This window comes from Cryptomeria japonica, chromosome 3 (genome assembly GCF_030272615.1).
Source record: "Cryptomeria japonica chromosome 3, Sugi_1.0, whole genome shotgun sequence".
Taxonomy (NCBI): Eukaryota; Viridiplantae; Streptophyta; class Pinopsida; order Cupressales; family Cupressaceae; genus Cryptomeria; species Cryptomeria japonica.
This window is the reverse complement of record NC_081407.1, coordinates 32,552,026-32,579,493: the sequence shown is the minus strand read 5'-3', so window position 1 is coordinate 32,579,493 and position 27,468 is coordinate 32,552,026. Positions and strand designations below refer to the sequence as shown.

The following is a 27,468-nucleotide window of genomic DNA, read 5'->3' as shown; positions in this document are numbered from 1 at the left end:
TCCAAGGGAAACGTAGATCAAGGTGTGAATGAATCCATGGAGTCTACAATTCAAGATAATAGATGTGAGAAGACAGATAAAGGGAAGCAATCCCAAGTACAAGACAATCCAACAACATAGGAGCAACCTACCAATAAGGCAACCGAAGATGAATATGTGGAAATAGAGAAAGATGATGATGATGAGGTAACTTCACCTTGAGAAGATCAACAGCTCAAGGAGGTGCAAGTGGGAGAGGAACAATCGGCTATCCCAACATGGCATAAGGAGAGATTAGCAAAAGAAGTAATAGCAATAGAAGAGGAGCCTATAGATGATTTGGATAGCTTCCCGAATAGAGCTCAAGAGACAGTCAAAAAGAAAAAAGCCACCAAGATATCCAAGATTACAAAGGATAATACAGGATCTCAAGTTATAGAAATTGCCACTCCAAGAGTAAACAAGCTAGAAGATGAGATCACAATAGATGAGTATAACTTGGAGACAATTGAATAGGTCCTCCCACCATTGAGCAGGCAATGGAAGATTTGAATGACATAGTGAAGATAGTTCATGATATGTTGAAGATTGAGGTAGAGAAAAATAAGAAGCTCAAGAGAGAGAGATGAATGGCTTGAGAAACTATCTACATTGACTAAGAGAACCAATAAGGCAAAATGATCCTTCAAACATGCCTCCACCATTGCTCCCTCTAGACTTAGTTCATAATTTAGAACAAATGAGGATTTCAATGCAGGTATTGAAGAATGGGATGGAAATTTCCTTCAACAAAGTGAATGCATTTGTAGAAGAGCCAGTGAGCATATTTGATAAAGTGTCAAGTGTTCTTAACAGGACTCAAGTCCTCATGGCTGCTTATGATGTTTTCACTTTCACCAAAGATTAAACCATCTCGAGACTACAAGCATTGATGAGCTTACCCAAGCAGACTTTGGTGAATGTTGGAGTGTTGAAGGATAACAGTATGACTTCTAGCGTTGGTATAACTTGCTCCAAATGACGAAGATCATGTTTGAGGATATCAACAGTGGTTGCACTCAAGTGGAAAATGCAACAAGTGTGATACATGATAAAATCGTGGTAGTGGCTGATCACACTTGGAAGGGAAATGAAAAAGGAAGTTCATATGGCTGTTGATCAACTAGTAGAGAGAGTAAGGTGCATTTTCTTTGGGACAGCCGGTCCACCTTCAAAGAGACAGTTGGAGGAATACAATCATCCATGAGACTTGTTCGTAAGACTCAAGATTTCTGGCAGAATGGGAGAAGATCTTTGATACTGCCTTGGCCGCTTCATGGAAGATCAGTTGAAAGTCGTGCCTAATGCTCCAATTAGCAAAATTGAATGCATACTGTCCAGATTCATTGAATTTGCATCAAGGAAAGAGATAAGGGGAATAAAATCCTAGGTGAAAGTTTGAATGATCCCATGTGGCATCTATTTTTCTCATTGGAGGATTTTTCCTTGAAGTTTTTTGCCAAATGGATGTCACATTCCCATTGGTTGATTTTAAATAATTTGCAATAAATTAGGTATTTTGTTGTAACAAACTCTAATTGGGGTTTAGGTGGCATGATCTTGCCCCTTGATTTTGATTCAATCTTCCATTCATTGTATTTGAGAGCATTATACAAGCTCCACTCATTTCATTTGTAAAGGATGGATTAGAAGAATTTGAAAATTGTTGCTTTGATGCTGCCAAAAATAATAAAATCATTTAAGTGTTGGTGACTTATTCTGTTTTAGAGCATTTGCTTGTTTATTCATCCTTTTAAGAGAGAGATTTAAACTGAAAAAAAAAAAGAGAGTAAATTTGCTTAAGTATTTAGATGGATGGAAGACTTATGTGCATGATTGATGGTGAAACTCCTATGTTCACAATGCTCGTATTTCATTGATTGTGAAGTATCTTGTGTAGTCAACTAAACTCATTGCAGCCAAGATTGCTACTTCTTCATTGATATGCATTGTCTTGATGGTGTGTACATCATTGGTAGTGATTTGAATATCATTAGCTATGCTTAGAAGATCGCACTAGCAAGGGGAAGCATAAGGTGATCTACAACGAGCGGAGAACTGTATCCCTATTACATTGGAGTATTAAGAATATGATTACATGATTCCCATTATCTATTTGTGGATAGATGTTTCATGAGCATCCCTTTCCCATTTAGGTCAAAGGGGGAGAGATAGAGAAAAGTGAGAGAATTATGTTTGACAAAGGGGGATATTGTTAGCATTGGTTGTTATTGATGTCAAAGTATATGGGCCCTGATTAAGGAAAAACATTGTCATTGATGTCATCATGATTCTTCTTGAGGATTTTGATAATTGTCTTGGGGCTGTTATGGTAACTTAGGTTTGGCTGATAGAAATGATCAATTCATTCCAGAATCGGTGGCTAAAATAAATGGAGAGAAATTTGGCATGGTTGCTTGTGGATGGCATCACACCATTGCATTTTCAGATTGATAATGACCAATGATTAATCAAATAAGGACAACGATCAAAATAAATTCAGAAAAGCATATAAGACAAAATAGAATAGAAGAAACAAAGAAAAAGACAAAAAGATAAACTTATAAGGACAGCGATTAAGAAATTTAAGGAGAAGCAATTACATTTTATAAAAGGTTGTAATTAGAGTCTCCAAAAACACAGCGATTATTTACTCACAAAAGGCACCGATCAACTTTGTTAATAATAATAAAGGGGCATGATAAATTAAATGGAATCTGTTTTCAAAGAAATACGTCTCCTTGTGAACATATAAATAGGGTTTGTGGATTGTGAAAATTACGTCTATGGAGAAAAGTGTGTGAGAATAAAAATACATAACATACAAAAACAAACAGATGTGAATAGCAATGAAATAAAACATCATTCAGATTTAAGTACAGATGTAAATCCGACTTGAGCTGATTTATAAGAGTGTAATAAATGTAATAATAAGGAGATCTATCAATAGTGCATGAAAAGCAATAAGAATAATATATATAAAGCAATACAAGGAGATATCATTATATATGAAGCAGATTTACAAGAAGAATAAAAGGAAGATCTTAGTATATGTCAAACAAATATATATAACAGGTGCAAGCAGATTTGTGAATAAGTGAGTGAAGCAATAAAGAATATATAACAAGATCTTTCAAATAGACAAATGGGTTTAGCAATAAAAGGAATATCATTCAGATTTTAGAGCAGACCCTTGAAGAAATAAGATAAGATTTATAAAGTAAATATGACGAGTATTGTAGAGAGTTGGTGCAAAATTATATGAAGATTATTGCAGATCTAAAAGAAGAATATATGCAGATTGGTGAAGATTTTATGAGCAGGTCTATGAAGATTTCATGAGAAAAGTTAAGAGGATATTGTATGTTTATGAAGGTTTATGAACAGACTTTAGGAGGATTTATGAGATATTTTGTGAAAGAAAGTATAACAGTTGAAGAGATCTAATTGTTCATCATCCATTGAAAGTGCAACATCCAAGAAGGTGAAACATAGTTTTGGCTTGGAAGTTGGTGAATCCTAAAGGAGAGATTGGTGTCTCTCCCTAACTTGGTGCTTAGCTATGAGGGTTTGTAATATGCTGCCCTATTTTGCCTTAGTTGTTCTTTGTTTGTTTTGTGTTTTGCTATGGTTTTAAGATGATAAACAAAGTGCAGGTAATAAAGTAACTTGCAGCAATTTAACAACTCAGAAAATTGACAAAACTCAAAAACATATGAAGCTGAAAATTCCAAATTTTATTTTTGATTTGAAAATACACTTTTTCCCAAAAGTAAGAGCAGCCTAGGTCATTAAAAAGCATTACATATCTAGTTCAAACATACCTAGAAAATACAACAATTAAATAGACTGAATTGGTATTGAAATCAACTAATTGACACTTGTCATGAAATGGATAGAAATGGTAGTTCACACTCTAAATGCCTCTAAACAGCAATGGAAGCCTTTCAAACCCCAAGCACCACCTTCCTCTATGCTCACGCCACTCCCTGGATTGTACAGCCAGCAAATTAAGGAAATAAACTTGCAAATAATTCTTTCAATCTGCTGCTCGTTCATGACTGTAAATACAACTAAAATATTTCACAATGAAGCCCAACTGTGATCTCTATGTGAAAACACTGAGTAATTCTCCAAATTGGATCTTTCACCAACATAGATGTTCCTTGCAAGGGTTTTTGTCCTCACAAAACCTGAACTCAACCAAATCCAACTCAAGAAACCATGCAAATTTCTCAAAGAGAAATATTACAAATAATAAAATCTACATACCAAATGAGGTCTCAATTCCCCTTTTTATAAACCTTCTAGGGAACTTTCGAGAAACTCCTTTTTAAAATCGCTTTATTGATTTATTAAGCCTTTTAACTCGAAAAAGTAATTTAATTTACTTTTAAAACATTTCTGACACTTGAAGTCACTTTTAAGCATACATCATTTAAAACTTTTCACTCTTTTTCCAACAAGATATAACACTGAGGTGCTCGATAAATAAATTTAATTAAAAAGGCAACCTTAGTGAAAATAATTAAATATAGCTCACTAATGCAACAATTAGCAACAATGGTCGGAATGCATCAAAATTGAAATCTGATTGCATGGGGGTGATCTCAATGATAAAAGATGATAAATGGACTTGACTAGGTGACTAACTAAAAATAGGCACTCCCTCTAAGAATCTTGGAGCCCAAACTAGTAGTCGAAAATAAAATTTGAAAGCATCATATGACTCCTCTAAACCATCTAAGCTCACTGGTAACATCAAATTACCCCTCTAAACAAGCTGACACAAACCCAGAAAGTCAGAGACAAATAAACTACTAGAGATCTTCAAAATAGGGACATTAGAGCTGAAAGATCCCTGATGGATCTCTTTTACTAATCTGCTGTAATTTTTATTATTTTAAATTGATTTTTCCTGGTTATTAATATTTTCTTTCAGAAATAGACAGAAGTTGCAGAAGGGTTGGATTCTTTTTGTATTTTGATGATTTTTCAACAAGTAAATAATGAAGTACAAGTACATGAACAAAGTACTGAAAATGAAGTTCATATACAGCCAAAACAAATTCGATTCAAGGCAGATTTCTGAATATAAAATCAAATATTTGACCAGATGAAGATTTCCAATAATTTCAGGAAGATTACAATCAGGAATAATCCCAACCTGGATGCTGAAAGAATAACATAACCAGGAATGAAGCTACGGCAAGATTCCAGCCCTCCAAGTGTTGCACGTGGGAAGGAAAGTGGCTGCCAGGTACAGCCGTACGGCTGCCAAGTACACCCAACTAGTTGGAAACCCCAAACCCCATGCTGAACTCTGTCAGAATCGCTGAACCTCTAGAAAGAATATCGTACAATCTCCAAGATGCTAATAGCTGCAAACAAATCCAAACCACTGTATTGGAGCCTACGTCCCAAACAGGCAAGGCATTGGGGTTGGCGTCCCAGTGCTGAAAAGCTCTTCCAGAGCCAAATCTCAAATCCAAGATGTAAAATGTGTAAAAGATAATAAGAATTAGGTCTCAACTTCCTTATAACACCTTCCCACTTAGCTCGAACCCTAAAAGTGACTCAATGGGGCGTTTAGGGTTAAAATGTTATATTTCTCATTTTAAGTTGCCAAGTGCCTAGAAAATGACCTTTTTTTCAAATATAAAGAGATCCGTTCACCGAAAGGATCTGAGTCAAGAGAGAAATATTTAGAAAAGTCCAAGACCTTTCCAACGAGCTATTACACCAAGGGATACGCATCCAGATGATGCCAAAAACCCCTTATTACTCCAAAATGGCTATAAACATAGCCTTATTTAAATAATTAAACGCTAACTTAGGAAATATTTAAATATATTAAAAATATATCCCAAATAGCTGTAGAAGGCTCAAATGACTCCAAAAGCTTGAAACGGAACCTGCCAACTGTCTGTGACTGAAGTCAAAAATCATGGATCAACTGGCAGTCTCATCCCTAAAATCTAGGGATGCTCCTAGAAACTAGGAAACACACCCAAATCTCCTAAAACTGAAACCATCTACAAGGTCATGAATAACCTCACGACTGGCAACTGTCACGACCTCCTAAAATTTAGGGATGCCCCCTAAAATCTAGGAACTGTTCCAAACTGGCTCCAAACTACCTGTAAAGCCAAAATCCAATCACTATATGCACTGAATGAGTCCCCATCAACCTTTGCTAGCCTACGAGACTCCAATGATAGGCCAACTCCTCTGTCTCTGATGTCCACTCTAGAAAGGGGACATGACAAGAGTCCACCCTTCCCAAAGATTGCTTGTCCTCAAGCAATGCCAAAGCAACTACACAATCATTAAACTAATCTAGCCTATAACCAAGAATGGTCCCAGTTCATCTCTGGAGATTTGTAGCACCATCTTTTGAAAACACTGTCCTACAAAGTACACAAACAAGTAACTTGAAAAACTCCTGAAAGAAGAGCAATCAAAAACTACACCAACTTGGTCAACTCAACAAGGAATTGCTCTCCAAAATAACTGAACTAAAACACCATAGGAACAAGCTCAAGAAAGTCAATATTGATTCTCCCATTTCCAGCAACCATTGGACTACAAATCAAAGTGATCCTAGGGCTCCAAGTCAATCTCAAAAAAGAACCACCATGTTGGCACAGTGCCACTCTGATCACAACATGAAACATCTCCTATTCAAGCAACCCAATAAGATGCATAACTACAATCCTTGTAACTAACATGATCCTGGGCAATTGAAAGAAGTATTTAATCATCTCAAAACCACAATCCTGAGTATATCTCCTCATTAAGTCCCAAACAAAACACTGATCTATCACTTTCAAGGGACTAGTAATGAGGTTGACAGCATATCCAGCTTTGAAATCAGCTAACCAAGTAGTGTCTTTGTGATCACCAACTGAAATCATATTATCGACACTTAATCTCCAAATGTCAAAGGAAGAAACTTGAGTATGCGAACAACCCCAGCTCGCTGCAATCAACCAATAATCATCTGGAAGCATGCATACTAACATCATAAGTGACTGTAGTGACCAATACTCTCCCAAGTGGAAGTGGAAAATAACTGAACTATTCCTAGAAGATCTCCCACAACTGACTGCACTGAAATCTGCAAGAGCTCAAAATCAATCTAGCCATAGATTGAAGCCACCCTAAACAATGTAGAAAAACAAGGGCAGCAATAAAGAATCTGAAATCTCACTAAAAAAATGGGAGGCGTGAGTATGTAAGTGGCTGAAGAATCATCTCCTATAATGAAAACACCTCTACCAACCAGCCACATCCATAAAGTACTCAACTATTCATAAGAAGAAGGCATCCAACTGATATGCGGGTCAAGGACTAAAGTCATGTATAGACTGATGAAAAAGTGGAGGGTGGTGCTAACATTCACTATTACAACTCCAAGGGCCTCTGATAGATGAACCATAGCATATAAAAGTTCTTTGTCCTGAACCAACTACGAAGATAAACTGTCAAAGTGTACAACAAAACTTCATAAGATGATCTCCCCGAGTCTAGAAGGTTTGAAATAAACAATAAAGCTGTTGTTCATGACTGAAATCAGTTCAGTATCAGTTAAGTACAATTTAATTTAAGTGTTGTACATAGAGGAAAACAACAGTACCAATGAAATCTCCAAGTACAAACATGAAAGTTGAGTCTTGCAATTCTCAAAATTAACTTGGAAGTAGCCGGAAAACACCTCCAAGAAATCTCCAACTAAAAACCATTACTTTTAAACAAAATAGATTGTACCAACTCCCGTGAATGAGAGCAAACCATAGAGTGAAGTGACTGATCTACAACCAAATAGCATGCCCCAAACTAAAAAACTGATTTATTTTTTGCCAAGGAATAATCCCAAGAGTGGCCATAGTATCAATGCTCCAATCTCTACTTAAAATCTCTATCCAATCCATTTATAAATTAACAAATGGAATCGCAAGATGGCTAGTAAGGAATAGATTAGCACTATCAATTCTGAAATTTAGATCCTTATCCCTCCAAAAGTCACTTCAACTATCCGCAGTTAACTCCATCAATTCTTGTTGAGAATCCCAAGCATACATTTAAGTGTTGGTTTACATACATACATATTTTGTGACCAATTTGCAAGCCAAAATACAACAATTATAGTTTCTTACTATTTTCAACCTCTGATCAACAATCGATAAAGAAACATTTTATTGTGAAAGATTTCTGGATTAAACTGTGTAAGTACTTTTGCATCAACATTTCGGGTCACACTCCATGAACCATCATTAGGTTGATTCATCTCAACTATTCTTCTCCTCTTGATGATGGTTCACGAAGTGTGACCCGAAACATTGATGAAAAATTTCACGAATGGTTCATCTCAACTATTCTTCTCATCCCGATGATGGTTCACGGAGTGTGACCCGAAACATTGCTGCAAAAGTTTTTACACAGTTTAATCCAGAAATCTTTCACAATAAAAGAAACATTTTGTAAAATAATTATCATATAAAGTGAATATTAGATAAAATGATACCCAGAATGCTAGCTATAGTGAAAGGATTATGTCAACAGTCCCCTTTGTTGTAGACCGGCTATGGTATTGATCCAAAACCGATGCACTACTTCTAGATGAATTTGAGGTTATCCCCACTCTGCTGCAGCAAAATTCAGACTGGTACAACCTTGTTAATGGCTGCCATCTCACTAGAAGTCTGCTGAGACATGGCAGCCTGCTGTGGAGTAATGTGGCAAATGTCAATGAATGGAGTCCAAAAATCAGATTCCTAAGTACCTTGCCTCCCTTCAAAACCTCATGTACCCTCTTTGTTGTATGACCATCTTATGAGCAACAATAAGTGTAGCCAGGTCTGATTTCAAACCATAAAGTGATATGGCCAACAAAAACAAATTAATTAACCTGTATATCAGTAGAGCCAGTACTCAATCTTCTCTTTGTATCCTGATATGATTTCCAAGCAAATGATTTTTCAGTCCCTCAAAATTAAATTATCCCAAGTCCAACATGATAAAATCTCCTACAAACATTCAACACATCATGAACCCTAGATGAATTCACTCAAATGGCTAGGAGGGTTTTCATCCTCAAACCCATTCTTTGCTAAAGGTTTTTCATCTTAGGGCAAGATAGATGAACAAAGTTAAACCTTCACAAGCTGGGTCTTGATAAAAATGTACAGAGTGAACTTTCTCTTCTCAAACCTCCTTTTTATACACTATTTTTGGAAATGATAAAATACAATTTTCTCCAACTTTTCATTTTCCATCAAAAGTGACTTATAATCTTTTAATAATATCCAACTTTTATGGTCCATTTTAAATTTCACTTAGTTAAACTGGCCATTCTTATATAAAATAATTAATCAAACATAAGTTGTCATTAAATATAAAACGTTCCTTAACAACTTAATTATTTTCCACATATCAACCAAAGTTTACAGAAAATATTAAAATAGGCCAAATAAAATTGCTGACCTCAACATCAACACCATAAGTACATAGGACAAATGTCCATTTGAAAGTTGGCACTTTCCAAGGATGATCTTCTACTCCAAAAGATTTGGAGTGCTCCCCAAATGTCAGATTCACACATAGAAAGTATCATAGTGCTAATCTTGACTCCAAGAATTCACTGCCATCTTCATTTTGGAAAAATAGGTACTCTCTAAGGATATTGGAGTTTCTAAAAATATTGGAATGGACCAAAAAAGGGGGACATTACATCTCCACATTGAATATAATAATAGATAGGTGAGAATGAATGAATAGGATCACAGGTTATTTATATGTGGATCCAAGGGAAAGTTCAATAAGACATTAATGTCAGCTACTACGGACTATTAATAAGGCCTACCACAATATTGATTTTTTTCAAAGATGGTAATAAATGAACTACATCTACTCCAATGAAGCAATAATCAGAATTGTAATCTTAATCTTTAGAGAAAAGACTTTAACCTAGGTTTGCTTGAATGAAATGCAAAAATAAGATTTTCATGCAAACAATTCACATACTATGTGCTTATTAAAATAGCACATTGAATGAGAAATGATAACTTCAAAAATACAAAACTTAAATTAGGGATTGACTTGTAGACCTGAGTGTCATTGGCTTCTGAGCCACTATTTGTGAAAAAAGCCTTAGCCATTTTTTTGGCCTTGAACATGTCAAGGACCTCTTTAGCAAGAACCTGCAAATTCACAAATTAGAGAACACAAGTCAGAATATTTAATTTGAGGAAAAACAAAGTGATCAATCCATTTGTTCATGAATTCATGAGAAATGATGAAAAAGATAAAGAAAATAGGTGAATATAAATGGAAACAACAAACAAATGGCTGACCAGAAAAATGGTGAACAGAGAAAACAAAAAGAGAACACTAATTTCTGAAAATAGCAAAATGAAATTTAAGTGGCATTCTATAAAAATACAAATAAAAGGCACCTTCAATCCAAACACAATCAAACACATGGTCATGGTCCAGAGTATCTAGAGACTAGGATTGTGGTATACATAGTACATTAAATCTAAAACATATAGAATTGAATAAAAAAGTCAAAATATCATTTGAATTCCATCCGTCAGATTTAATATGTGATATAAAAGACCATAGCCAAGGAGTTCTGATTCAAAGGAAAGTAATAAACATATATACCAGCGAAGGTTCAGTGGTACGGTTCCAAAAAGAGTGATAAAATGGTAATTTATTGAGTTGTTCTGTTGCAGCTGCCACAAGGCGTGGTTCATTTCCACCTGAAAAAGCCAGAAACGCCATATATTAAAATATTTATCTCAACAAACCTGGCGAGAATAAAGTGTAGTGCGAAAGAAGTATAATAACCTTATAAGGTATAACCAAAGACTCCAAAGACTCCAAAGACAAAGGTGCCAATTATCTGGCACACTTCAGTATTTCCTCTTGGCTTACCCTAAAGCATACAAAAGATAAATGAATAAACTAAAGACGAGAAATTCGTATGGTTAGAATGTCCATACAAAAATCTAATGTCGCCTTTTTAGTTTGTTACTGTTCTTCAGTGGGATTAGCCTATTCCTGACCCTCATAGGCTAAGGTTGGTTAGGGGGTCCTTTTGAGGGATGCAGCTTCTCCAGCGGTCAGAGTTTTGCGGGTTTGGCTTTCGTTTGGGTTCTTTTGGACTCCGTATGCTCAACTTACTATTTATAGTAAGTCAGGATTTGATAGAGGGGGACCCTTACAATTTTAGTAAGGCGTTTGGTCATGTGCAGCTTCATCTGCTTAGTTCCCAGTTCAGACGGCGTTCAGTATTATTGGGTAATTATGGAAATATTAATGTTTATTTGATCAAAATAAACATTAACGATTTTTAAAGGTCATATTATAAAGTTATAATGTAACTTTATTTCATGATTGAGGGTCAAGGCATCATACGTTGGGGCCATTGGAATTAATTAATTAGACCCTCAAATCAAGGTAATTAATAAATGATAAAGTGCATCTAATTTTATTATCATTTAATATCATTTAATGAGCAAAGGAGAAATCGAACTTGTGAGGGAAATATATATATTGTCTTGAAGAATTCGAACCTCATGGTGATTATGCTGTTGAAAATAGTTGATTTCTTTGGAGAGGAAGAAGCCACGGGTTTCCAATTTCCAGGCCATTGAAGAACGTGATACTCTTCAGTGTTGTAGCTTCTGTGAAGTGAAATATCCACTGAATTGTGGCTTACAGGGAGCTTCAATTCAGGAGTTCCAATTGTGCAAAAATTGGTGAGGAATTTCTTGTTTTTGGTGCTGACCATAAGTGGCATCTGCAGACCAAAGGGTCGATGTGATAGGGATTCATTTCCTTGGCCATGAATTACCTAAGCATCCGTACAAGCTACAGCCACCACTTCTGCTGTAAGGGGGGCGTAGATCCCTAGGTGCCTCGATTTTTGGAGATAGAGGCCTCAATAAATTTCAGTAAAAATCTGCAAGGGTTGTGATAGTAAGAGAAGGGGAAACGCAGCATTAAGGGAGCAAAAGACATTCTTTCCAAGGTGCAGACCAATAATTCACCATCAACCTCGCACATTCAAACCTTTGTTCACCGGGTATAATGTAGTATGAGATATTAGACATCAATTGAATAAAATAATCTAAAGCGAATTGAGTCGCAGCCCTTTATGATCTTATATCTATGCTCCTAATTGTTAGTGGTTCACATGCCAAATGTTTGTGAAAATGTGTACCGGCTGTAGATGCATATTTCACTTTTGAAAGTCATGTTTATGCAAAGGAAGGATTAAATAAAAGCTATTCTTGCTTAGTGCTTCTAGCTTAGACATTATAGAGATCGTTTGCAAACAATTTTGGTGCTGTGTAATCACTTAACAGAATTATATCAGACTCAAACTCAGACTAGCAGACTGAGACTTGGTATGTGAATCATTTGACAAAATTCCTTGTGTCATAATCAATCATTCCTACATCTATATGTGCAAGGGTTTCTACAAAAAACACAAAAAAAACAAAGGTAAAGTGCTAATTTATGTGTGAGACAAGTGTCGGCACCTTTCAAAATTGGTGATTTCATACCAAAGGAACAAAGTTATTGCATAAAAGTTACTCTGATCTTCAAGGGTTGGACTCTACTAATATATTCCTAGATTCCTGCGTTTAATGATTTTTTTCCTCATAGAATGCCAACTTCACAAGTATGTTTTGCAGGATACTACATAAAAATTTGCAGAAATCAACATTCTTTGTTTGCACTAAATAAAAAAGAATCAGCTTTTGTGTTTCCTGTGTCATATGGCCGAATACTTTTTTTTCAACTGTAATCATGAGCACAGTCATGGGTTACTTCTCCCATGTGGCAGCCACATTATGTTGATCATGGATGTTACCCGTTCAACTATGCACTGTGGGTGCTTTTCAACATTGAAAACCAATCCTTAAGCATTATTAATCTCTGCATCAAATACCACAATCAAGAGAGCCCAGCTTTGGCATTGGCTTGCTAACAAGCTGCCAAATGTGCAAGGGACCTTGAGTGGCAACTTCAATATGGTCAAGGTCGCATCCAATAAATAGAGTCGTCTCCCAATGCAATCGACAGCTAAAGAGAAAGAAGCATAGCAGTATATGCTCAGTGGTTTAACCTATATCATGGATGTGAAACAGTCATTAAAAGACTAGATAGGTCTATGATTTCTTCTCAATCATACATGGTGAACTATTATTCTCTTCTAGTTGATTTGCTGTTTGATATTGTCCTTTCTAACAATTTTCCAATCCAGTTTCATGTTGAGTGGAATTTCAAAAAGTGCAGTCAAGAAAATGCTTTTTTTCTTGAATTCTGTAAACACGCCCCCTGATTTTTTTTGGTTTTTTCACTAAGTAAAGCACAATATGAACTTGCAAACTAGAACACACTGCTGTAAAAAGTTTGAAACTGATTTCTAATATAAATGATATAACTGTTAAAAATCCTGGAAGGATATTCATTCAGTACTAACAAATCTTCCACAGATGTTGGGGACGGGGAGACGGTGGGGGCGTGGGGACGGGCTTCAGAGACGGGGGGACAAAGGGAAAAAGTTTCGGGGATGGGTTTCGGGGACGGGGGGACTTGGGCCTGGGAGGGGGAAACGCGTTTCCGTGGAACACTGAAAAATACATAAATGGATGATAGATAAAAGCCCATTGAATAATACCTTCAAACAGCTCTGAGTTGACAGTTACATGTCCAAACATGAGTCAAAAGCATGTTGCTACAGGCAGGTCAGCCTTGAAAACATTCCACAAGTCTTCAATTGATGAATGTCATTTAGAACAAATGCCCCAAGCTGAATTAACAATTGTAATGCTCAATGCAAACATCTTCAAGCGCTTTAATACAGAAGCAACAAGTCTGCAACAAGCATTTTCAGTCATACCCAGCTAACCCTCAGAAATTCATCATTTCACCAACGTGAAACCTCCTACCAGCTAGGGTGATAGGCTTAGGAAACTCCCGACTCAGGCTAGCACCAGGATATGGTAAAAACAATTTAATGCAGGTCTTAAACTTGGATGCAGGAGCTGTAGCAGGTTTGTAGCTCACATCATGCAATATTTAGGTAGCCCTAACCACTCCAATCTCTTCCTGGCATGTGGGGCACTTCACCACATGATTTAGACCAGCAAACAAAGTCCCAGCAATCCTCAAGAAGATAAATATCTAGGCAATTTGATGCTAGGATAGATGAAGGAATATTCCTTGGTTACTCTACAAGAAGTAAAGCATAAAAATGCTACAACAAGAGGCTACACAAGATTGTTGAAAGCAATAACGTGAAGATTGATGAAGGAAAACACTATGAAGAAGAAACCCAAGAAGATGTTCCTCAAATAGAGGATGTTTGCAAAGAAGAAGAACTAGAGGAGGAAGTTGAGAAAGAGGAGCTTGAGCAAGAAAATCCCAAGACACCACCTAAGACTCCATCTAAATTTGTCCAAAAGAACCATTCAAAAGCGTTGGTCATTGGGGACATAGATTCAGAGATTCAAACAAGGAGAAGGCTTGCTAACTCAATAGAACATGCACATTTTTGCCTACTTTCCAAAATAGTACCAAAGGGCCTTACAGAAGCAACTGAAGGCAAGTTTTGGGTAAAGGCTATGGAAGAGCACTTAGAACAAATCGAGAAGAATGGAACTTGGGAACTTGTCCCAAGGCCTAAAGATAAAAATGTCACTGGAACCAAAAGGATTTTCCGAAACAAGTTAAATGAAGATGGTGAAGTCAAAAGGAACAAATCAAGACTTGTGTGCAAAGGCTATGCAAAAGTCGAAGGAATAGACTTCGAAGAAACATTTGCACTTGTTGCACAATTAGAAGCTATCAAAATGTTCTTAGCTTTTGCAAAGCTTCAAGAACTTTAAAGTCTAATAGATGGGCGTGAAATCAACCTTTCTAAATGGAGACTTGGAGGAAGAAGTGTACATTGAACAACCTAAAGGATTCATGTTGTCAGAAAAGAAGGATTATGTTTGTAGACTAAAGAAAGCTCTTTATGGACTAAAGCAAGCCCGAAAAGATTGGTACTCAAGGTTGGACAAGTATCTTCAAGAACAGAGGTTCAAAAGAGGAATTGCGGATAGCAATCTCTACATTTAAACGAACAATATAACTTGTTGATTGTTATAGTTTATGTGGGTGACATCATTTTCAGTGGTAGCAAAGTCATGATGTGCCAAAAATTGCCACAAATATGTGAAAGGAATTTGAAATGTCAATGCTTGGTGAGATGTTATAGTTTATATGGATGACATCATTTTCGGTGGTAGCAAAGACACGATGTGCCAAAAATTGCCACAAATATGTGAAAGGAATTCGAAATGTCAATGCTTGGTGAGATGTCTTTCTTCCTGGGATTGCAAATTTATCAATCACAAACCAGATATATCAAGGAGATGTTGAAGAAATTCAAAATGGAAGATTGCAATCCAATGAGTACTCCCATTGTTACAGGTTGCGAACCAAGTAAGGATGATGAATCTCTTAATGCTAACCAAACCCCATACAGATCCATGATTGGAAGTCTACTATATATGATAGATACAAGAAGTAACATTATGCAAGTTTTGGGATTGGTGGCACGCTTTCACACAACACCAAAAGAGACTTGTGTGCGGGCAGTCAAAACGATTTTCAAATATCTAAAAGGTAGTATTGATTTTGGGTTATGGTATCCAAGAGGTGAAGATTTCACCCTTGCGGCATATAGGATGCAGATTGGGCTAGCAATGTTGATGATAGAAAGAGCACAACTACAGGGGCATTCTTTGTTGGTAACAATCTGGTATCCTAGTTGAGTAAGAAACAAGCTTCAGTATCCTTATTTACTACGGAATCCAAGAATATTGCAGCAGCAGCTTGTTGCACACAGGTTTTATGGATGAAGCATACCTTGAAAGACACTAAGGTTGAATATGAGCATTCCATCTCCATATTGTGTGATAATACAAATGCTATAAACATACCCAAAAATCCAATTATGCACTCTAGGACGAAGCATATTCCGATAAAATATCATTTCCTGAAAGAGCAAGTACTTGAGAAACAAGTAGGGTTGGAATATGTTCAGACTAAAGAGCGGATTGCAGACATTTTCATAAAGCCTCTTCCTAAACAGACTTTTACGTACTTGAGGGAGAAGTTGGGAGTAATATCACTCTCATCCATTCACTAAGAACTTCACAAGAAGCATGAGCTCAGAGGGAGCTATTCACCTAGCTTTGGATACCCCTTGCCATTGAGGTCAAAGGATGAGAAGATGAGTAAGAAGGACCATTGGAGTAAGGGGGAGCATAGTATAGTCAAGATCATTTCTTTGAGGGGTTGCCATCAATGACAAAAGGGGAGATTGTTGAGATGTTGTCATTTATGTCATAGAAATGTTGTTATTAATCTCCATGATCAAGATAAAGAGGCCAATTTAATATGATACGATTTGATCTTGAAGATGAACTTTGTCTGTAGGTCAAGTATTTTACATTGCTTATATTAAACAACCAGATGATAGTGATCATAGGCAGTGGTCACAATTGAGTGAACGACAGATCAGAAAACAGATCATGATCAGCAAGTGGCAATATTACATATATAGTGATCCATATTAAGGAATGAAACAGCTGACTTTATTCCTGGTTGGAGACGTGATCAGCAAGTCTTAACTAATGCATCAGCTTGTTTTATGATGCCAACAAAATAATGATAATAAGTGATTAGTTTAAATTAGTTAGTCAAAAGCAAACAGAAATTATGATACATCATGGCAGCGATTTATATTAGACAAGTCAAATGATTATTATTAAGAAACCATAATTAATATGACAGTGATTCGTTAAAAGATGGCACCAATTTATTATTTTAATTGAAGAATGTCACAATTCATTAAGCAAAACAAGCAACAGCAATTATGGCAAGGTGTGAAACCCATTAATGGGTTCCCTGGGGTTGATCCTACTGAGAAGAGGCAAAACATTAAATGGTATCCTCCTGACAAAGGATGGATAAAAGTGAATTTTGATGGAGCAACAAGGGGTAATCCAGGCCGATCGGAGGCAGGCTGTGTTGCCAAGAATAATGAAGGAAGCATTATTGCCAAGTGTGGTCTAGGGCTGGGAATTACTACTAATAATTTGGCGGAAGCCAATACAGCACATTTGGCTGTTCAAATGGCTAAATGGCTTGGGGTGAATCAACTACATTTGGAAGGAGATTCAAGAATAATAACGCAAGCCATTATGAAAGGGGAAGTTGTTCACTGGCAGATTGATAAAATCATTAAGGTTATTAATAAATTACTTAATGAATTTCCCCATTACAAAATCTCACACACATTGAGAGAGGGGAAATCGAAAGTAGAAATCCAAGTGAAGGAAGCAGTGAACTTCACTTAGGGAGAATTGAGATGGTTCAATGATGAGATGCCCAGAGTTGGGCATTAATGACCTGGGATTTCCGAGTTGGGTGCTGGATTATTCTCTGCCAAAGCGTGTGGAGACAGTATATCGCTGAAGATTTGTTTACGAAGGAGGTGGAAGGATTTGACAGAACCAGATTGGCTCTATAGATGAGACGGCTGACGACAATGGATGTAGGAGTAATGAATTCGAGCATTGCAAATCTCATGATCGGGATTTTATACAGCATTGGAATTGGATTCAATGAAGACTTGGTACCAAAGAGGAATGAGCATTAAGACGGTGGTCAACTAAACCTCTTTAAAGCAGGTACACAAGAAGATGTGTCTTCATCTTCTAGCATTCGGAGGAAGCTGTTGGCGAGGTTGCAGAGTGCCAGAAAATGGAAGCTAATTTCACCCTGCAAACTTGTAAAGCACAAGCGGCTTTTGGGGGGTGAATCACAAATGACAGATTGACTAATCTTTTCATGTTCAAGGAGAAAACGTTCATTACTAGGGTGAAGATCGTATTGGGTGCAAAATATTTGGAGGGAGGTCAGAGGTATTGAACCAACTCCGATATCGTTTCCATGTTTATGGCATGGTGTCTAGAACTTGAGCCCCAACATTTGGTGAAAGAAATTATGGACAGATGCGTGAAGGAGTGGTTGGGTGGAATGGGAGATCTACTAGCACTGGTTCGTGATCAAGATGGGTTCGTCTGTCCAGACGGGGCATGGATTCATGTGAGTTTTCCCCGCCTCTACGTCCCTTTCTTTTATGGAGCGCAACAAGTAATAAGGAAGTGTGAAGAGCATCGGCGCAGATAGGGATGCAGGGTATCAAACGGTACCTGGCATCAATGGATGCTTGGAAGGCTCGTCTGGAAGTTGCTAAATGGGGACCCTGGATCGAATTCAAGGCTTTGAGGGCTTAGCTCGCTCCTCCACACAGAAGACATGGCCATCTGGCTGGGTGTGGGCGAGCAAAAAGGGGTCGTGTACTATCACTGGGAGATGGCTTAAGTGGCGATATCGAAATGGAGGTGTTGCAAAACGAAGCTAGGGAGGTGGCGGATGATGAAAAGGGCAAGGTTGTGGTGGAGTTAGGGTAGTTGGAGGTAGGGGATGCAAGGATTTTGTGTTTAGCGAGTTGTCGAATGCAAGGGTCAATAGATGGTGTTTTTTGAATCGAAGGTTTTTTGAGTTGTAACCGTTTTTTTGTATGTATGTCCTCGCTTGGAAATTGCCCATTTTTTGGAGGGCTTGATCATAGAATGTACATATTTTCATGAATTAATATAATATAAGTTTCACCTATCAAAAGAAAAAATTATGGAAAGGTGTGATCATTATTAAAGAAAACCACGATTCATAAATGAATTGGTGCAAGTTTATCCAAAGGGTGATTTTGTTATACTTATTAATGATTCTCAAAAGTTGCGACTCAAGGTGTGGGTTAGAGAAAATTTTATGATTTAAGAGAAGGGATGTAACTAAGAATTAGGAAGTTATGTCTCCTCTATGTTCAAAGGGTAATGACTTTTTGATGTAAAGACATACAAATGAAGATTGCAAATGGAGGTTGGTGTGTGTGTGTGTGTCTCTAGACTCTATATATATATATATATATATATATACCAGATTTAGAGAGGGTTATCTATGAGAAAATTATTTCAGAGTTGAGGAGAAGAATATGAGGAGTTTTTAGCACATTCTACGAGGATACGGTGATCAGTTTGTGCCAGTTCTATGATCTTCATTATAGCAGAATTTATTAGTGAAGTTGGTACTTCATAGTTTGAGGTTGGTGCCTACAAACATTGCAAAAGAAGATATATAAAAGCATTTATTTGTCGTGATTTTTCCCGTTAGTGTTTCCACATAAACTTTGCATTCTTTGGTGTCCTTATTTTCTAAATCTTGAATACGTGTTGAATAAGCTTTATAAAGCATTGCTATTATATTCAATCAAGTTTTAAAAGGTAAAAAATTATTTATATATTGCTTCACCCCCACCCCCCGCCCCCTGCCCTCTCAATATATTTGTGTGCTCTTCAAGATTGGTTCTTTATCACTCCAATAGTTCACCTTTCTATATGCCAGCCAAATTAATATACCAAACCTCTAGATATACCCACCCGTCCTATATACTTGCTCATACATATAAGAAACTAGTTCTTTCAATACCCAAATAAAGGGAAGAAAAACAAAGTTTAAATGCTTTAGAAATATAAGAAACAATATAGTGTGGAAAATGACTAATTATAATGGAATTTTGGGGGCGCCCATGCCTGTAACAAACAACAATTGGTCAAGTTCCAATTACAATCAATTCAAGAAAATACCATGATTCGAAAAACCAAATTAGCAAAAAGTGAAGTCTTCAATGGAAAGGAGATGGCCAATGTGAAAGTCCATGGAATTGATGCTAAACGAGCATCAAGAGATGTAGCAATAATATGGAATGTGAGTCAAATAGAACATGAGGCAAATCACAAGGGTGAGAAATGGATGTGCACTGATGGGAGATCACATTCTAAGAATAGAACCTTCAACTTAATCAATGTCATCTTAACACTTCGAAACACTTTTATTGTCATCACAGGAGTCTAGAACAGTGGCACAAAGGGAGTGCCTATAGAGCAACCCAGCTGCAATACCTGATTTCCATAATAAAATGTTATGTAGGAGTTCATAGAGAAAAGGGTAAAGGAAGCAATATGGTATTAGAATAATATCTTTATTCAGTTATATTAATGGTCAATATTGTAAATCTTAGTAGTTTCTAATTTTGCATTCGTTATTGTTTGTTTCTTATTAGAAACATCGATCTCTTGTAATCTATATAATGATCTTTCAATCATTCATTAATACATTCAATTTTTACCAATTCCTCTCGTTATATGGTATTAGAGCCATAGGCTAAATTTTTTTTTTCGAAAAATTTCATAATCCTAAAATATTTTTTAGTGAATTTTTCAAAGAGAATTTTTTTTTAGTGTTCCACAGGGATGCGTCCCCCCCTTTTTGGTCGCATCTCGAAGACGGGGACGTCTCCGAGACGGGGAGATGGGGATGCGACGTCCCTCTCCGTCCCGCCACCCAAGTGCCGTCGGAGATGGGGAGATGTCTCCGCGTCTCCTAAGGAGACGCCCAGACGTCACCCGTCACCCCCACGTATATGCAATGTTTAAAATTAAAAAATTTGGAAAAAGTGAGTTTTGTCATTTTGTCTTTGACTCTAGTCTCTTTTGTAATGCTATTGCTATTAGTATTTGTATTTGGCTACTCATTGTAATGATGAATCATGTAATCATCTATATTAATATAGACTTTGCAATGGCATCAAATATTCATATTTTCCTTTTTCGATATAATAGAAATCTCCAATTTGACAATTTCATTTGTCAAATTTTATTTAGCAATTAGCAATTAGCATTGAAGAAATCTTGGTATTTAGATTTAGTATTTCAAATTTCCTATAGTTTCATTTGAAATGTAATTCTTATACTATCATACATCTTTTCAAAACTAGTTTTTCAAGTACTATATGTATATGTATAACTATATCAGCACCACCACCCCCCCGCCGTCCCCAAACTTAGGCCCTTGGTCCCCCCATTCAAGAAACCTGTCCCCCTATACCCAACGCCGGAGGGACACTAATTTTTTTGGCTATTCTTTTCTAAAACCCACCTAGGGTTTTCCATTAATTTTCCTATGCCTATGTGTGTAGTGGCTCAAGGGTCTCTGTTCGTGGCGCCATCCCTTCCCACACAACGTCTGTCCCTGCAAGTATTTTTTCGAGCTCCGTATTCGTGCCTCTATTCGTACATTTCGCATGACTATTTTTTGTGATCCGTCCCCAACACTAGAGGGATATTGATTTTTTTGGTTATTTCTAAAACCCACCTAGGGTTTTCCATTAATTTTCCTGTGCCTATGTGTGTCATGGCTCAAGGGTCTATTCGTTGCGCCATCCCTTCCCACACAACGTCTGTCACTGTAAGTATCTTTGCGAGCTCCGTATTTGTGCCTCTGTTCGTACATTTCACACGACTAATTTTTGTGATCCATCCTTGTGCAACTCGCATGGCTAATCCAATCTTTTCCTGTGGCCTGCGACATTTTTTCTCGGTTGTTTCTGGTATTCCGCGAGTTTTCTAGTGCATTTTTTGCAACCCTCGGCAAGCAATTTTCCGCCACAATTTTTGCGTTTTTCAATGGGCATTTTTTTCCTTCGCGGTTCTTTAAAGCAAAACACGCGACACAATTTTACTCTGTCGACGCCTGCACGAATTACCTCCATCTGCACCTACGTGTTTTTCTTTTGTCTGTGACCTGACGAAATTTTGGGTGCGGGTTTTGCGTTTGCACCAACAAGCATCTCAAACCTCCACAAAAATTTTTATGGGTTGTTTTATGTTCTTCCGTGAATTTCTTTCGGGATTTTGCTTTCTCCCAATCCACGGCTAGGGTTTTTACCCTTAGTTTATATTTTTCAGCGGCTAGTAATAATTAAATTCTGGGACATGTTAATGTGTTTTTTAGGCACATGCGAAAACAAAATAAAATACCCAAAAGTATCTTATCTTCTCTTGATCAAAGTCTCTCAAATTCTGAAGATTCACACAAGGATCACTTGAGATAACTCCAAGGTTCTTCAATGTCGGGTCACGACGTGTGGATAAGCATAGTTGGTCGTTGTGATTGTTGTAACTTCAAGGGGCCTTACTACTTCTTAGGGTATGAATGCTTTACTTTCAAGGAATGGCTTACGAATGATATGCAATGAAGCTCTTTCCTACTACTACTAGATTTTTATCAAAAAATTGCAAAAGATGAGGGTTGAGAGAAACTAAGCTATGCCTAAGAATGCAAGAATGAAGGATGAATATAGTGAAACTCAACTAGTCTTAGTATTGCCATACAAGAACAACTCCACCAAGGCTAATGCGATCTTCTAAGGGTATTATTTGACTTTAAAATCATTATCAAACATAGATAATTGTTGTGACGTCTTCATACATCGCCCCATTGCAAATGGGGACCCCCACTTTTCACTTTTTAGAGTAGAAATTTTGCCTAGTTTTCTAGTGTTTGCCTTTTGCTTATGAGAGGATTTTGAATTTTGAATAGGATCATGTGTTTAAAATGTCAAATATTAGAGTGATCTTGAGTTTTGCCTAAGTCTAGGGGTTGCCTTAGGGTTTTGATTTATTCTTGCTAAGTGTTGAGTTTCAATTTTGCCTTGAAATTTGAGCGTAAATACGTGTTTTGAATGTCCTCATCGGTGATGTTTAAGTGCCTAGGTGTTTTAGGTCCTTAAGGAGTTGTTTTCTCGCTCCTAGGAGGTTTTTCAAGTTGATTTTGCACTTTATCCCGATAGGTTTCCTAGTGTTTCGCTCAAATTTGATGAATTTGTTTAAGTCCTGATGTGTCACAATAGAATTTTAAGTGTCCAGATGATTTTGAGTGGTTAAATTGTTAAATTCCTGATGAGAATTCATGTTCTAAGGGTCAAAATGTCAAAATTCCTGATGGGAGGTGCTTTTCCCCCCATATCTCCGATGACCCATGATTTCCCCCCACTCAAAATCCTGACTGGTGGTGAATTTCCCCTGGATTCCTGATGAACCCAATTTTTCCCCCACTCATTATCCAGACATGGGGCGATTTTCCACGAGGGCTCTGGATGGCTTTGATGACAACTAAAATGATGATTCCTAATGCCTATCGATTTTCCACCAAGACTTTTATGATGAGATTTTAAGTATTTTTGTGTGGATTGAGATTTCGGACATAGGCGAATTTCCACCATGATGATTTTTAAGTCCGGATAACTGTCCAAACAGGGGTCGATTTTCCCCAAAGGTGATTTTTTGAGCTAAATGACGTAATTTAGTCTAGATTTTGACTCCAGACTTGGATCAATTTTTCCTTTGGAGACATTTTTGTGCAAGTGTGATGAGATTGTTTTGGGATTTTTATCCCAATGGGGATCAATTTTCCCTAGATGTGCATTTTTGAATATTTTAATTATTTTTATTTGGATTTTTAATCCAAACTAGGATCAATTTTCCCCATGGGTCAATTTTGATCCAAATTTAAAAATCTTTTAAATAAATTGACCCAAATTTAATTGTTTTTACAAGTGTTGGTGATTATTTAAAATAAAAACAATTATTTAATGACTTGCAATTTAAAATTAAAAATAAATATTCCCAAGCATGTTGATTTTCCAACATAAGTGTAAAAGTGCAAATATTTTATCCCACATTGCTTGTGTGGTGAAAACTGAAGGTGAAAGCATGTTTAAAGAGGGGTGACCAGCATTAAAATATTATTATATTTGTTGATTGTGATTGCTAAGTTGCTGATTTAGGTGATTTTCTCCAACTGGGTGATTTTGATGAAGTGTCTACTTGACACATTTGGAGCTGAAAGTTAGTTTTGTTGTTCATTTTCTACCTATTCCCAGCTGGGCAATATTTCTTGGCAGCCATTGGAGCAAGTTTTTTAGAGTAATTTTCAGATTTGGGAGGTGGTGCCACCTCTCCAAGTGGAGTGATTTTATTTGGGAGATCATTCTTCCCCATTTTTGGTGCATTTCCTCCATAGTTGTGGGCTGCCATTGTTGCTCCTTGATGTTATAATTTTCAGACTTGAGTTTCCTCCATTGCTGAAGATTATTTGGATTCCATTGTTGGCTGGGAACACATTTTCGGAATTATTATTCATTGCCCAACTCTTCCACACTAAGGCGATTTTGCTTGGAGGTGATTTGTGTAAGTTCTGGAGAATTTTTAGACCTTATAATCGTTGTTGCAGGCCTGAGACACCATTGCTAAGGGCTGTCCTCAGAAAATTCTTTATTTCAAGCCACTTGGCCACTTGGGAAATTTCACTTGTGCATCATCCTTATGAGTTTTTTGGGCATTTGGTGGAGCTTCCACTGCTGATCTAAGTCTGAAACTTCACTTTCAGATTTGTCTTCAGACTTAGATATTCATTACCAGCCCTTTGTTTGTGCCCAAATTTAACAAACTTCACTTTGGGAAAATAAAATCCATCAAATACAAGTGTTTCCTATGACTGTAACAAGTTAAAATGACTGATTATTGAAGTTGCAGGTTGCCTTTAGACGTTTGACAGCCATTGTTGGACCTTGTAACGCTGTCTTCAGACTTTAAGAACTAAAAATCAGACTTTTCCACACCCTTTTCCAAGCATTTTCAAAATTGTGGTATACTTTCGGGCACCATTTTTGATATTTTTTTGAGTATACCAAGTTGTCTTCAGACTGAAACTTCGTTCCCAGCCACATAGTTGTGCCCAAATGTGACCATTTCTGAGTTTTGAGGGGCAAAATAATTCAAATGCAAGCATGTGACAGGGTTGTGATTACTTCCAGCCATTGATATTCATCATTTTCAGTGTGTCTTCAGAATTTTGCAGCCATTTTCATACTTTCAAAGGGTGTATTCAGACTTAAGAATCAGAAAATCAGACTTTAATACACCATTTTCTGAGTATTTTCGGAAATTGGAGGGCATATTCAGACTGTCCTCAAAAAATCAGACTTTTATTACAACTTTGATATAAAAAATTAGTCACTTTTTGAGTGTTTTCAGACCTCCAAGTGATATTCCCAGACCTAGACATTCATTTTTGGGCTCCAAATACTTGATTTTATGAGTTTACAAGGGTATCTTCAGACTTATTGCAATCAGACTTATCCTAAGTCTGAAAACCAGGTTTTCTTGAGGAGAATTTTCCAAATTTCAATCCAGACCTTCATATTTTCAGAATTGGTGTTACAACTTTCTAGTCGGAATCTAAGATTACCTATCACAAGTTGGGACAAATGTAGTAACAAAGTCCCTATGAGGTTCAAGTTTCCACTCCATTAGATGTTCAAGGAAAATGAGTCCAAAAGGGGGGCGGATTTCCATTGGAGGGGCGGAATTACAAAGGAAGGAAGTTGTCCAGATAGACATCAAATTTCCACCTAGTGAAACAATGGACAAGGATAATGCGGATGTTTTGAGAATTGATTCGTCTATATGCGGATGGATTTCCCACCAGGGTTGGAATAAAGTTTATCATACTCGTGTTTGATTCAATGTTTGTTTGTTTTGCAGGATTGCTACGAGGAAGGGAAGCATGATGATCAAGGCTTGAGGTGGAGGAGGATGCATGCAACGCGGATAAGGAAGATCAATACTTCAAAGATTGGATGAGGATTTCGAGACAAAGATTCCAGGAGGTGAAGAAGAGAAGTAGATCAATCATGAAGAAGACTTCACCTTGATGATGAACAAATGAAGGAAAGCAAGTTCAAGACATGAGCACAAAGGGATTTCACATCAAGAAATCCAGATCTACACAAGCACAAAACTCTGCCAGTTTGTATGTGCACTCTAAGACTTTGAGCTTAGATGTAAATCAGATTGCTTTCAATAAAAGAGGCAAGTTGTGTTGAGACTTTGTGCCAATTCAAGTTGTTATGTGACGACATTTTCTGGAGTTGATTGTGAGTTTTGTTCTATTGTGAAAGAGGGATTTAAATTCAATCTTGTAGACTTTGAGCTGCTAATTGTATTTAGAGTTATATGTTTGGTTTTCAGATTTGGTCTTGTAGACATTGAGCTACTTATCATATCTGAAACTAGTGTGGAAAGCTAAAGTGGGAAGATAGCTTGTAGACTTTGTGTTGCTTCTATTTTTAAGACTTGAGCATGTGAGTTGAAATGCATCATGTAGTTAGACTTTGAGCTGCTACATATTGTGCTTAGTTAGCAAAAAATCATCTAAAAGGGTTGATAGGAGAATAGATAGTTGAAGACTTTGAGCTTTCTTTTTGTTTTCCCATCCCAGGAAAGTGACGGAGGTCTTTGTGCCTTCAAGGAAACTTTGCTTCCCTTTATGTTCCAAAAATCCTACAAAAAAGTCTCATTTCTGTATTTACTGTTTTAAGTTAACTTGCTATAGCTTTTTTGTGAAGAGAAAAGGATATTGGCTTTCTTGAAGAAAGAAGAAAGACTATTGTTTCATCCTATTTAGTTTTAGATTAGATATAGATAGGAGGAGCCTTCCCTTAATTAGGAGAGTTTTACTCACACACTGTGGTTGAAGCCACAATTTTGTATATTTCTCCAGGTGTACAAAATTTTAGACCAACAGTTTTTGGCGACTCTACTGGGGACACGAACGCATTCGGAAGCCTCATGCTTTCGTTTAAAGACTAGTGTCTTGCTGATTTTTATTTTTATTTTTTTTAAAAAGGGAATAACTTTTCTTGGGTTTCCTGCTGATAAGAGATTTGAAATACTTTAATAATTTTGTCTTAGAATCTTTGGTATAAATTTGTTTGGCCCATCCGAGTCACCAACAGTTTTTTGTGACTCTACTGGGGACACGAACGCATTCAAAAGCCTCACGCTTTCGCTTGAAGTCTTGTGTCTTGTTGTTTTCAAAATAAATTTTCTTGGGTTTCTACTGGATATGATACACATTCAAAAGCCTCACGCTTTTGTTTGAAGTATATCAGTATCCTATTCATTGTAATTGTTGTTCTTGTCATTTCTCAAGCTTTCACCACGTACATGTAAGATGGCTGCTCAAGGTCCTTGGGGGAATGCTTTTGGTCCGTTGAATCTAACTCCGCTATTTGCATGCTCTTCCTGATAGTTCAAAGAAGAACTTTCCCAAGTTCTTCGGAGATGGACAGCAACACCCTGACGAACACATTGTTGCTTTCTACATTGCATGTGGTGTTCATGGTGTTGAACACGAAGATGTATTTGTAAGGCTATTTGTGGAGACTCTCCAAGGCATTGCAGCTGATTGGTTTTATAACCTTTGTGCTGGTTCGATTTTATCTTGGGCCATGCTTAAAGACAAGTTTGAAGAGAGGTTCAATCCTGTAGAAGATGTGCATGCATTGTTAGCTCAGTTGGCTCAAATGAAAAAAGAGTCACATGAACCCATGCGAGATTTTGTGGCTAA

General features: G+C 37.0%; 1 protein-coding gene across 2 annotated transcripts in view; it reads right to left on the bottom strand.

Moving 5' to 3' along the window:
* The window catches only part of LOC131065989 (gamma aminobutyrate transaminase 1, mitochondrial), a 210,430-nt gene that overhangs the window by 96,988 nt on the left and 85,974 nt on the right, over positions 1 to 27,468 (bottom strand). For both annotated transcript variants that reach the window (XM_058000646.2, XM_058000647.2), the window contains 2 exons: positions 10,687 to 10,784; positions 10,128 to 10,220 (listed from right to left, as the gene is read on the bottom strand). In XM_058000646.2, coding sequence (XP_057856629.2) covers positions 10,128 to 10,220; positions 10,687 to 10,784 — 191 coding nt within the window. The remainder of the gene's footprint in view (positions 1 to 10,127; positions 10,221 to 10,686; positions 10,785 to 27,468) is intronic.